Raw genomic sequence first — 13,493 nt, 5'->3', positions numbered from 1 at the left:
TTGGTCACACAACCTCCTACTTACTAATGTCACAGCAAAAGCGCAATGGAAGGGAGTATATAGCATACCCATCCTGTTGTTAGGAAGATGTCAAACGATTCTGGAAGTACCTTTTCTCATTTCTATTGATTAAAATATTCCTAGATACAATGTCCTGACAATATGGCCCCAGAGCTAATGAAAACCTGGTAAGCACATAAGACTAAAATCACTTCAAAAGAAAGAAAAGCCTTTCCACTGACTACAAGGCAAGCCAAAATGAGAACTACCAAAATTATCCTAAATTCATGGGAGGAAATAAAACAGAACACTCTACTACTCCGAAATACACATGGGCTACAAATTTATCCTTTTAGTTCAGTAAGTGTTTCTAATCCCATGTAAACTTAAAGATCGTATAATACAAATCCAGACTTAAGTAATTAGACAGATTTCTAGTTTTCATTGACTACAGTTTTTCTTCACCTTTAGAGAAATAAAACAATTGTGTGACCTTTTGAGAATGCAAGAATTTATATGCATCATAAACTGCCTCTCAGCAGTAATTCCGTGGATGTTCATGTCACAACCTATTTAATTCCAACTTACTACTGTGATGTTAGAGCAAAGTCAATCCATTACATAAATGAATATTCAAGAAACTAGGTTCTAAAACAACTCAGTAGTTGCTAGGAATTCAAACAGTGTGAAATTACACATCTTACTCCTATTCTCAGCAGCATCTGCTGGCTTTGCTAACCCGACCATCACTAAATATAAAGAGCCTTCCATTACACTAGTCAGGTCTTAAAATTCCAGGCTGCTGGCCTTCCACTGGTAAAAATAAATTCACTGTCAGCATCCTTAAATTCAATTGTGTACCCAGTGATCTGTGGCTAGTGTACTGACTCTTTCCTGAATCTATGGGGGATTAGACACAAGATTATTTTTCCTTCTTCTTTTGCAGATTAGTATTAGAGATAGCAAACAATAATTATCTTATGCTCCCACACTTCTGTTCCCCCAAGGGCTACAGTCCCTTACAACAGGTCTTCATATTAATCCATACCCAAAACGGCTATGGAGAAAAAGCAAATACTTTAGCCTAAAAGGCGACCTCTTCACATTCTCCACACTGATGTCCAACTTCATGTATTTATATCTTTCATTTTCTCTTCCCAATTCGCTCAGGGAGAGCCATAGAAAAGTTTCTATGTACCTACTGTATCTTCTTCTCAATTTCTGCTTTATTCTGTTGTTTTTCATTATCTCACTCACATATTCACACTTGAAATTTAAAAATCCATTTCCTGGGTTGGGAAATAAAATTGCATAATTTCTCCCTGGAGTTCTAGCTCAATCCTGATGTCAGGATTTCCAGGAAGAAATGCAAACATAGCATCAGTTGGAAAGCCTCTCTCAACAGGATGTATGTCCTTACAGACTGAGTCTGCATGTTACTAAGAATCTACTCTACTCTTCCCTTATCAGTCTGAATTGAAGCAAGGCCTTACTCCCTTCTCAGAGTGTGGCCCAAGGACCAGCAATATCTAGGTGACCTGGAAATTTGTTAAACAGAATTTAGGGCTCTACCTCTCAGAACAGCTAAATCATAATTTTTATTTTTACTGATATCTGTACGCAGATCTCCCTACATCATAAAATCTCAGAACTGGTGGTAAATTTAAGAACCTATCACACACAAACAGAGAGGAACCTTGGATACAACTCTAACTGATAATGACCAGTCCCCTTCACAAATTCTTTATTGCTTATATGAACAGGTCCTCCTTAGGAGAATTTCTCATAAAATCATAAACTTCTTGTCTTGAAACACACAAAAGCTAATTATAGCTGTTGGTGGTTGTGGAAGCGGCCGATATAAACAAGTTCTTACCTAATCTGAGCTCTCCGAAGTTCCCACACCCTATCTTCTTGCCAACCCTGAAGTTGGGTCCCACCATAAGAACCCCAGAGGATGTTGAGGAGCCAGACGGTCGGGTACAGTGTGCACTCCTTTGTGCCATGGGTTTAGTTGTCCGTTGTCTTTCATCCTTCTCTCTACTAGGATGGTCCATGATCCTACACGACAGAGTCTCTGCACAAGTAGCCTCAGTCTGTGTACCTCTCTTCAATACAAAAGTATGTCCAAATAAACTGTAGTCAGAGAAAGGTAAGGAAATCTTTTGGCACCATATTTATGTTTCTAATGTATTTCCAGGAGATGAACAACTGATTCGTTCTCGTAGGACACGTAGTCTGTGGATCTCAAGCATAGGAGGGTATTTTGTAACCTGGGTAAAAATCAAGAAAATATACAGTTATAAGTTAAATTTTAAAACAAATCCAGAAAGTTACCACTAATTAGAATGGATCCTATCCAAAAATGAACAAAGTGGATAGCTTCCTGAAATGGGTCTTGATTTTATATCCTCCAACAGTTTAGCCATCTGGACTAGTTATTTATCTGATAACATAAGCTCAGTAGGCTGCAGACCATGGCAGCTAAGGGAACACACAAGTCGTTAATAGAAAATGCTGTCTTCTAGTACTGTACATATGACCCAAAAGGAAGCTGTCTGCTCCGTTTTTCATCACTGGGTAACAGAAAGATAGATTAAGCCTAGTTAAATAAACTGAAGACAATTAAAAGCTCTTCCTTTAACTTTGGACAGAACCTGTCAGAAATGAAGCTACTTACTGTCCCCCTCCTCCATCTCCACCATTTATCAAGCACTGAGGGCAACAAAATAACCCAAAACAAGTTATTGATTGACACAGACTACTTGTGTAAAAGACTTTCCAAAACCCTGGTGGTACTAAGCAGTTCTAGACTAAAGCTTTGTAAAACTCAACTCTTGGTTTACTTTTCACTGCAGACTGAGTATACAGTGACAGAGTCATGAAGCACAACTCCAAAATAAAAATAAAGCTGAGAAACAAAAAAATCTTAAGTAGAATCAATCCCTATCAGAATTCTCCTTTGTTACAATTCAAGACTAAGCCCAAGACAAAAGTTTAAAATGAGATAATTCTGATGCTGTTTTTCATAAAACAGGTAATCTTTAACAACAACAACAAAATTCTGTTATCACCAATCACATACAAAACACATGCTTATGTTTTACTTTCATTAAATATTTTCCTTGAAATTTTAAGGAAAAAGAGAATTAGGACAACTGCTTGGTTGTTACTGCATATATACAATAAAGCAAAATGTCTATACTGCAAGCTTCTCATGGACATCTTTAATTTCTGAGTACAGGCACAGGGACAAACCTGTGAGCTGATGGTACAAATGCGCATATTATCCAAGATAAAATCTATTTACTTCAAACAATTAAAATAAACTGTTTATGTTCATCTTTTTTGTCTGTTTTCCTTGTATTACTAAAAGTGTATTATGACTTTAGGCTTCAACAAAGCTAATCATCAATAAGATACGTTTCTCTGAATTCGGGAAACAACACATCCACATTCATAATGTATATTCTGTTTAAGACAAAATCAGGGTAATGAGAAGGTCAGCAATTACTGGGTTTCTTACTTGAACAACATTTTGAGTTCATATTTCTCTCATTTTTCTCTTTTTTGCAATTGTATCCAATATCTTCCAATTATCTTTGTTGTTTACCAAAAGTCCCTCCAACAATATTAGTAAGAGAAGGGAAATAAAACTTAAGATGTTTTAGATAGCCCTATCTTAACTGGTGCGAGCATGTGTCTATGTATGAGAAACTGTCAAGCTATTCTTTCTTTCCTTATGTTATAAATTTCTTTGAAGGCAGGAAAAAGATGTGTCTTAGCCTATCCAGGCAATTTTGAGCATTCGACTAACTCCCACATTTTTATAAATTATTACTACTATAATAGCTTCATTTATAAGATTTGGAAAACTGTACTACCACCTTATCTACTGCTCTTATTTTTCATATGTGTTCACTCTAACAGATGGAGGTTATTTTTATAATGCTTGTCATTAACTTTCTCCATTGCACTTAAACTCATGAAACATTAGGTGGAGTAATCACATATAGCCCTCAGTAACCATGTATACTTGCATGTATGTATTAGAAAAACATACAGCACTTCCCAGGTTAGAAACCTGCACAAAGTAAAGATTCGTGTTCAGCTGGGAAAAGGATGTTTTTAACACCTGCCTGTACCCCAGAAGAATCACTTTACCTCCCACAAACATGGAAAAAAACTTACATTTAAGATATCAATTTTCTAATCTATCATGGAACATGAGCATGGTCTAATCTATAATTATGAAAGATGAATAATATTTAATACTACTGTTATATGGCATCTCTCATTTAAGAAACCAAACTAACTGAACAATTAAATTTTTAAAAATCCTGTTTATTTATCACTACCCACTGTTCAAAACTATATTCTACTTCCCAAATACAAACTCTTTAGCTTGTCATTTTTTAATCAGGTTATTGGTTTTTTGGTGTTGATTTGTGTGAGTTCCTATGTATTTTGGATATTAATCCTTACCAGATATATCACTTGTAAATATCTTCTCTCTAATCCCTTAAATATAAACTCCTTAATTAAATTCTTGTATTAAAAGGTTATTACAGGGCCACTTAGATGGCTCAGTCAGTTAAACACCCAACTCTTCAACTCTTGATCTCATCTTAGGTCTTGATCTCAGGATTGTGAGTTCAAGCCCTGCTTTGGGCTCTGCACTGGGAGTGGAGGCTTCTTAAAAGAAACAAATGTTTTTTTAATTAGAAAAAAAAAAGTTACTGCATAAACACAAGGTGTATCCATTGTTGGCCCTTACACTAGAATGGCTTCATAACTCTTCTTATTTTAGGCCTGACTCACATCCTATGCCCACTGCGAAATCTTTCATAACCAATTCATCATTAACACTTGGAGCACCCCTGTGTATACAGTGTATATATTTGCCACTCAGTATGCAACAGATTATATTGATATACTCTAGTATTCAATTTGATTATAAGCCTTTGAAATTAGGGCTCTTGTCCTATCTTCTTTAGTTTCTTATATGTAATTGGTACTTAATAAATACTAACAATTATGATGGTCTTGCTCAACAAAAAACAGATTTTCAACAATATAACCAAATATTTACACAAAATAATACATGTAAATAGAATCCTGATTAACCATACGTTTAGAATTCATCTAGAAAAGAAGCTAGTATTCTTTCATTTCAATCATTAGTGTTAAGACAGGCTAGTTAGGATTTCCATTTCACAAAGATATTATTAAATCATTTATTTTTAGTTACTAGCAGATAACATATGAAAAAGAGCTCAAGAACCAGGTCAAACAGAACATCCAAGGTAAACATTAAATTATACTTTAACCAGGGTGCCTGGGTGGCTCAGTTGGTTAAGCATCCAACTTTGGCACAGGTCATAATCTCACAGTTTGCATGTTCAAGCCCCACATCAGGCTCTCTGCTGTCAGCGCCGAGCCTGCTTTGGATATCCTGTCTCCCTCTTTCTGACCTTCCCTCTCTCTTTTTCAAAAATAAGTAAACATGAAAATAAAAATTATACCTTAAGTTTGTTTTTATTTAAAATTTTTTTTCATGCTTATTTATTTTGAGAGAGTTAGAGAGCAAGTGCAAGTTGGGGAGGGCCAGAGAGAGAGAGGGAGAGAGAGAATCTGAAGCAGGCTCCATGCTGTCAGCATAGAGCCCAATGTGGGGCTTGATCCCACGAACCGCAAGATCATGACTTGAGGTGAAATCAATAATCAGATTCCCAACTGACTGAGCCACCCAGGCGCCCCATACCTTAACCTTATTTTTAAAAAATGACTTCCAGGGGTGCCTGGGTGGCTCAGTCGGTGGAGCATCTGACTTTGGCTCAGGTCACGACCTCACGGTTTGTGAGTTCGAGTCCCGCATCGGGCTCTGTGCTGGCAGCTTGGAGCCTGGAGCCTGCTTCGGATTCTGTGTCTCCCTCTCTCTCTGCCCCTCCCCCACTCACGCTCTGTCTCTCTCTGTCTCTCAAAAATAAATAAATGTTAAAAAAAAATTTTTTTTAAATAAAAATAAAAAATGACTTCCAAAGATAGCAGTAAAAGACAAACTATATGATTTGTCCTCTTTTTTTTTTTTTTAACAGTATAAAAAGCGGGGAGGGGAATTCCACTTTCTTGCACCATATACAAAATCAACTCAAATCAGATTAAAGATCTAAATGTAAGACCTGAAACCTTAGTTAGAACTCCTAAAAAAGAACCACAGGCAGTAAACTTTTGGATATCAGCCTTAGCAGTATTTTTTTGGATCTGTCTCCTTAAGCAAAGGAAACAAAGTAAAAATAAACTATTGGGACTAAACTAAAAAGCTTCTGCACAGCAAATGAAACCATCAAAAGAACAAAAAGGCAATTTACTGAATAAGAGAAGATATTTACAAATAATATATCTGGTAAAGGTTAATATCCAAAATATATAAGGAACTCACACAAATCAACACCAAAAACCCATATAACCTGATTAAAAAATGGACAGAAGGCCTAAATAGACATTTTTCCAAAGACAAAGACATATGAAAAGATGCTCAAATCACTAATCATCAGGGAAATGCAAATCAAAACCACAATGAGATATCAACCTCACACCAGTCAGAATACCTAGTACCAAAAAGACAAGAGGGGCACCCTGGGTGGCTCAGTTAAGTTTCTGACTCTTGATTTCAGCTCAGGTCATGATCTTGCAGTTCTTGGGATCAAGCCCTGCTTTGGGCTCTGCACTGAAACTGCAGAGCCTGCTTGGGATTCTCTCTCTCTCCCTCTCCCTCTGCCCCTTCCCTGCTTGTGCTCTGTCTCCCTCTGTTTCAAAAATAAATAAACTTAGAAAAAAAAAAAAAGACAAGAAATGGGACGTCTGGATGGCTCTGTCAGTAAAGCATGCAACTCTTGATACTGGGGCTCTGAGTTCAAGTCCCATGTTGGGTGTAGAGATTACTTAAAAATAAAATCTTAAAAAAAAAAAAAGAAAGAAGTATTGGCAACAACGTGGAGAAAAAGAAACCCCTCTGCACTGTTGGTGAGAATGTAAATGGACGTAGCAACTCTGAAAAACAGAATGGAGATTCCTAAAAAAAAAAAACCAGAAATACCATATAACCCAGTAATTCCACTACTGGCTGTTTACCTAAAGAAAACAAAAACACTAATTCAAAAAGATATATGGGGCACCTGGGTGGCTCAGTGGGTTGAGCATCTGACTTCAGCTCAGGTCATGACCTCACAGTTCATGAGTTCAAGCCCCCCACCGGGCTTGCTAATGTCAGCACAGAGCCCTCTTTGGATCTTCCCTCCCTCTCTCTCTCAAAAAAAAAAAAAAAACAAAAACAAAAAAAGAAAAGATATATGCACTCTTATGTTTACTGTAGCATTACTTACAATAGCCAAGATATGGAAGCAACCTTAGTGTCCATCGATAGATGAATGAAGATGTGTGTGTGTGTGTGTGTGTGTGTGTGTGTGTGTGTGTGTATGCAAATCAAATACTACTCAGCCATTAAAAAGAATGGAATCTTGCCATTTTGTGACATGTATGGACTGAGAAGCTATTATGCTACGTGAAATAAATCAAAGACAATACCATATGATTTCACTTATATGTGGAATCTAAAAAACAAAACAAATGAACAAATGAACAACAAAAAAAGACTCATAAATACAGAGAACAAATTGGTGGTTACCACAGGGGAGAGGGATTAGCAAAATAGGGGAAGGAGATTAAGAGGTACAAAATTCCAGTTATAGGGTAAATAAGTCACAAGGATAAAAAGTGCAATATAAGGAATGTAGACACTAATATTGTAGTAAGTTTATATGGTGATAGATGGTAACTACACTTATTGTGGTAAGCATTTCATAATGTATATAATTGCTAAACTGCCACGTCATACACTTGAAATAAATGTAGTATTTATTGTATGTCAACTATATGTAAATAAAAAAGGGGGAAGAGAAATTATATACACGTAATAAGCAGATGTTTCTTTTTCTGGTAAATAAACCACTTAGCAATTTATTTATTAGACATGTAAATGTTATGACAAATTTTTAGAGTCATACCAGCAAGTTCCTTTGGAAGCTTAATTCTTATCGTTTCTCTGAATTTAAGCATGCCTAATTTAAGAGGAAAGGTATTTTTTAAAGTATAACACTCCAAGGGTACCTGGAGGGCTCAGTTGGTTAAGTGCTGGACTCTTGGTTTCAGCTGAGGTCATGATCTCACGGTTTCCTGAGTCTGAGTCCGCACAGGCTCTGGGCTGACAGTGCGGAGCCTACCTGGGATTCTCTCCCTCTCTCTCTCTCTGACCCTCCCCGATTTGTGCTTTCTCTCAAAATAAATAAATAAACTTAAAAAAAACAAAACTTTAACACTCCATGTATTCTTTGTAATCAAAAGTATTCATTTCAGGAACTGGTTTAACCCTTCCCAGAAGGCATCACCCCACCAATTAAGCCTCATTTAGTGAATACAAACAGATTTATACACATGGCTTTCCTGACTGGGAAATTTTAAGAGCTCTCTAGTAGATTAAAGAATTATTGCTAATAGTAAAATCAAAAAATCCAATTCATCAAATTGTAGGTAGGGAACTGAGGCTATATCTGCTGGTTTATGATAAGAGTTGAAGAATATGGCTATCCTCAGCTGTGGTCAGTGAAAAGTTTTCCTTCACAGATTTCTCTAGAAGATATCTTAAAGCATTCTATCACACTGAAATGAGAGAAACTTACGTTTCTAGCAACAACTGTCCTGTGCCAACATACAAAAGAAATCATCCCAAACCAAGAGTTCATCTGGCTCAAAGTCACTCTTTTGTAAGGCAGTAACAGATGCTTTGTGGAAGAGATAGGTATGGTCTTCTATCATGAATCAAATGCCTAAAGTGAATTTACTGATTTATGTAACAGTATTTTGAGAAGCTGCATGAAGTCTAAAAAACTGGAACCATACTATAAAACCACAAGACAATGTTTAAAGAATTACAGCTGTGAATCTGTTAAGAGAAAATAAGTCACTGAATTACTGGTTGTTATTTCAGATTCTCATACATTGGCACTGTCAAAATGAGGCTTGTAACATACTTAAACTTTAAAGCCAAACACACATGGTCTTTGTTGTTAGTCAAGACAAGAGACAGGCATCTCAATCCCTCTTTTCTGAGATAATTTAGGATGAAATTGCTTGGAGGTGAAGGACTGCTGGATCGTATGGTAACTGTATGTTTACTTAAAGAGTCTCTGAAGTGACCAAACCCTTCTGCTGTTCTATCATCTACTAGCTTTGGTACTAAGGCTTGTGGCCTCTCAGTCACAAGTTTCAGCTTCAGATATCACTTCTCACACCAGTATCCAAAACAGAAAAGAAAGTGCAAAGCAAAAGACTTTCTTGTCATGTATCTTTTTCTTGGTAAGGATGAAAATTCTTCTCAGAGCCGAGAGCAAAATTCCCTTTGTGTCACGTGGCCAAGAGCGCATGCAACGGTATTGAAATTCTCACTGTAAGCTCCTCAAAGAATGAGACCAGGCTTGACCTCACATTTAGAACACAGAATAAATTTCAAGAGCAGCATCACACCTACAGAAGGTATTGAGTAACTACTCAGTAAAAATGCTATCTGTATATGTGCATGTGCTTGTATGTGTGTGTGTGCCAAAAGAATGTCAAAAATTACACAATAAAAAAAAATTAAAAGACAATTTAAGGACAAATGAAAGTCTTATAAGTCATTTTAGCTTAAAAAAAAAAAAGGCACAGTAAGAACATCACTTTAATTAACCTAACAAATGACCAGAATTGATTTACTTTTTAGCCACATTACTGGAGTGCTATTATTAAAGGGAAGAACAGTGTTTACAGATCCTAATAGTATTACTGTTTCTCTTTTCCACAAATTCCAATTATTAATGTCTCCCAAATGTTTCCCATTCTTACCACCCTATCCCTCACTGCTCGGTCTATTTTCACCTAATGATTATTTTTTCAGTTTTTTAATTTATTTTAATGTTTATTTAGTTTTGAGAGAGAGAGAGAGAGAGAGAGAGAGAGAGACAGAGCGTGAGCAGGGGAGGGGCAGAGAGAGAGAGGGAGACACAAAATCCGAAGCAGGCTCCAGGCTCTGAGCTGTCAGCACAGAGCCCAACGTGGGGCCCGAACCCATGAACCGTGAGATCATGACCTGAGCTGAAGCTAGACGTTTAACTGACTGAGACACTCAGGTGCCCCTATTTTTTCAGTTTTAAGATCACCCTCTTAGCAATCTCAAATATAAAATACAGTGTTAACTATAGTCACCATGCAGTACATTACATTCCCAAAACTTATTTATCTTATCATTGGAAGTTTGTACAGGAGTCTCCCTGTGTCCCCCTTAACCATAGTTTCGGTTACCAACGGTCAACTTCCATCTAGGCGGGGATAATCTTCCTTCTGCCATATCATCAGAAGGTCAATAGAAGCCTAAGGCTACGTCATAATGCCTATGTCATTCACTTCATCTCATCATGTAAGCACCTGATCATCTCACATCATCACAAGAATAAAAAGAGTGAACACAGTACAGTAAGATTGGCAGGAGGAACCATATTCACGTAACCTCTATTACTGTCAGCTATTGTTGCTAATCTCTTACTGTGCCTAACTGATAAACTTTATCGGAGGTATGTATGTATAGGAAAAAATACAGCATATATAGGGCACAGTACTATCCATGATTTCAGGCATCTACTGGGGGTCTTGGAACTTATCCCTTGCAGATAAGGTGGGGGACCACTATACCTTTTAACCACCTTCACAACCCTTCCCACACCCACTCCTACCTCCTGCCCCCTGCCTCAGGCAACACCAATCTGTTGTTCTGAGTTCAGGTTTTTTACATTCCATACATGTGAGATCATACAGTATTTGTTTTACTCTGTCTTATTTCATTAAGGCATTTCATTAGGATTCATGTCTTATTTCATTAGGATAATGCCCTCAAGGTCCATTCACATTGCCCTGAATGGCAGTATTTATTTATTTTTATGGCTTAATAGTATCATGTGTGTGCATATGTGTGTATGTGTGTATTACACACATACACTTCATCTTGTTTGTTCACTTATCTGTTGATGGGCACTTAGCCTGTTTCTATGTCTTGGCTATTGCACATAATGCTGCAACAAACATGGGGGTAAAGTTATCTCTTAATTTCTTGAGGAACTTTCTTACTGTTTCCTACAGCAGGTGTACCAATTTACATTTCCACCAACAGTGCACAAGGGTTCCCTTTTCTCCACATCCTTACCAACTTTTTATTTATCATTTTGATGACATCTTTCCATATACCTGTTGGCCACCTGTATGTTTTCTTTGGAAAAATGTCTTTTCAGTTTCTCTGCCCATTTTTAATCAGATTTTTTTGACTGACTTGATTTTTTAATATACTTTAGATATTGACCACTTATCAGATATATGATTTGCAAATATTTTCTCCATTCAGTAGGTTACCTTTTCCTTTTATTGATGGCTCCCTTTACTGTGCAGAAGCTTTTTAGTTTGATGTAATCCCACTTGTTTATTTTTGCTTTTCGTTGCCTTTGCTTAGTCTGTCAACTAATAAAAAAAAAAAAAAAAAACATTGTCAGGACCAATGTCAAGATGCTTACCCCTATGTTTTCTTCTAGGAGTTTTGCAGTTTCAGGTCTTACATTCAAGACTATCATCAATTTTGAGTTGTTTTCTGTGATGTAAGACAGGGGTCCAGTTTTTCTATCACCATTTACTGAAGAAACTATCATTTCTCTATTGTACATTCTTGGCTCCTTTCTTACAAATTAGTTGACCATATATGCATGGGCTTATTTCAGGGATCTCTATTCTGTTCTGCTGATCTATGTGTCTGTTTTTAGCCCAATACCCTATTGCTTTGATTACTATAACTCTGTATTACAGTTTGGAATCCAAAAGTATGATGTTTCCGGTTTTGTTCTTTGTCAAGATTGTTTAGACTATTTTGGGTCTTTCATGGTTCTATACAAATTTTTAAGATTACTTTTTCTATTTCTGTGAAAACTGCCATTGGAATTTTGATACAGATTGCATTGAATCTGTAGATCACTTTGGGTAGTATGCACATTTTAACAATATTAATTCTTCCAATCCATGAGAATGGAATATCTTTCCATTTATTTGTGTCTTCTTCAATTTCTTTCTTTAAATGTCTCACAGTTTTCAGTTTCACCTTCCTGATTAAATTTATACCAGGTATTTTATTCTTTTTCATACAGTTATAAATGGGACTTTTAAAAATCCCTCTTATTTATTTACTTACTTACTTACTTATTTTGAGAGCAAGAGAGACAGCAGGGGAGGGGAACAGAGAAAGGGAGAGAGAGAATCCCAAGCAGGCTCTGTGCTCAGCTCTGAGCCTGACGCAGGGCTCCATCTCATGAACCATGAGATCATGACCTGAACTGAAATCAAGAGTCAGACGCTTAACTGATTGTGCCACCCAGGCACCCCTAAAAATTCCTCTTTCTGACAGTTCATTACTGCAGAGAGGTGCGGATTTTTGTACATTCATTTTTGCATCCTGAAACTATTTGTTGATTAGTTCTAAAGTTTTTTTCATAGAGACTTTAGGGTTTTCTACACATAGTATCAGGTCAACTGCAAACAGTGACAATTTTACTTCTTCCTTTCCAATTTAGATGCCTTTTGATTTCTTTTCCTTGACTAATTGCTCTGGCTAGGTCTTCCAGTACTACGCTGATTTCTTCTTTGACTCATTGATTTTTCAGTAGCATGTTGTTTAATCTCCACATATTTCTGAATTTTCCATTTTTCCTTGTAATTGATATCTAGTTTCATGCCATTGTGGTCTGCAAAGATGCTCGATATGCTTTCAGTCTTCTTAAGCTCATTAAAATTTGTTCTGTGACCTAACATATTATCCTAGAGAATATCTGTGTGTGGTTGACAAGAAGCATATCCTGCTGCTGTTGAATAAATGCTATGCTGTTGTGTAAATGCTATTAAGTCTATCTGGTCTAGCATATACTTCAAGTCCAATGTTTACTTACTGAATATCTGTCTGGATGATCCATCCATTATTGCAAGTGGGGTACTGAAGTCCCGTACTATTATTGTGTTCCTATTTCTCCCTTCAGGTCTATTAATATTGATATATATTCAAGAGCTCCGATGTTGGGTGCATAAATATTTACAGAAGTTCTATAATCTTGTTGGACTAAACATTACCATTACATAATGACCTCATCTCTTATTACAGTATTTGTCTTAATGTCTGTTTTGCCTGACCATAAGTATAGCTACCACTGCTTTCTTTTGTTTTCCATTCGTACGGATTATCTTTTAACATCTCTTCACTTTCCATTTGTGTGTGTCCTTAAACCAGATGTGTCTCCTATAGGCAGCATATAATTGGGTCTTATCTTTTTATCCATTAACCCACTACATGTCTTTTGATTGGGGAGTTTAGTCCGTTT

At 36.6% G+C, this 13,493-nt stretch overlaps 1 protein-coding gene across 10 annotated transcripts in view; it reads right to left on the bottom strand.

Annotated features, from left to right (window-relative positions):
• CSNK1G1 (casein kinase 1 gamma 1) overlaps positions 1–13,493 on the bottom strand; it is a 160,394-nt gene that overhangs the window by 102,526 nt on the left and 44,375 nt on the right. For 9 of the 10 annotated variants that reach the window (XR_008299124.1, XR_003423124.2, XM_027067497.2 and 6 more), the window contains exon 2: positions 1,877–2,273. Coding sequence is in view for 8 of the 10 variants with exons in the window: in XM_027067497.2 (XP_026923298.1) it covers positions 1,877–2,057 (181 nt within the window). In the remaining 2 variants the exon portion in view is untranslated. Of the gene's footprint in view, positions 1–1,876; positions 2,274–11,493; positions 12,499–13,493 lie in introns of those variants that run through there. The other variant, XM_053223898.1, reaches the window with a different exon arrangement.

The sequence above is a fragment of the Acinonyx jubatus genome, chromosome B3 (genome assembly GCF_027475565.1).
Source record: "Acinonyx jubatus isolate Ajub_Pintada_27869175 chromosome B3, VMU_Ajub_asm_v1.0, whole genome shotgun sequence".
Classification (NCBI taxonomy): domain Eukaryota; kingdom Metazoa; phylum Chordata; class Mammalia; order Carnivora; family Felidae; genus Acinonyx; species Acinonyx jubatus.
This window is presented reverse-complemented; position numbering and strand designations above follow the sequence as displayed.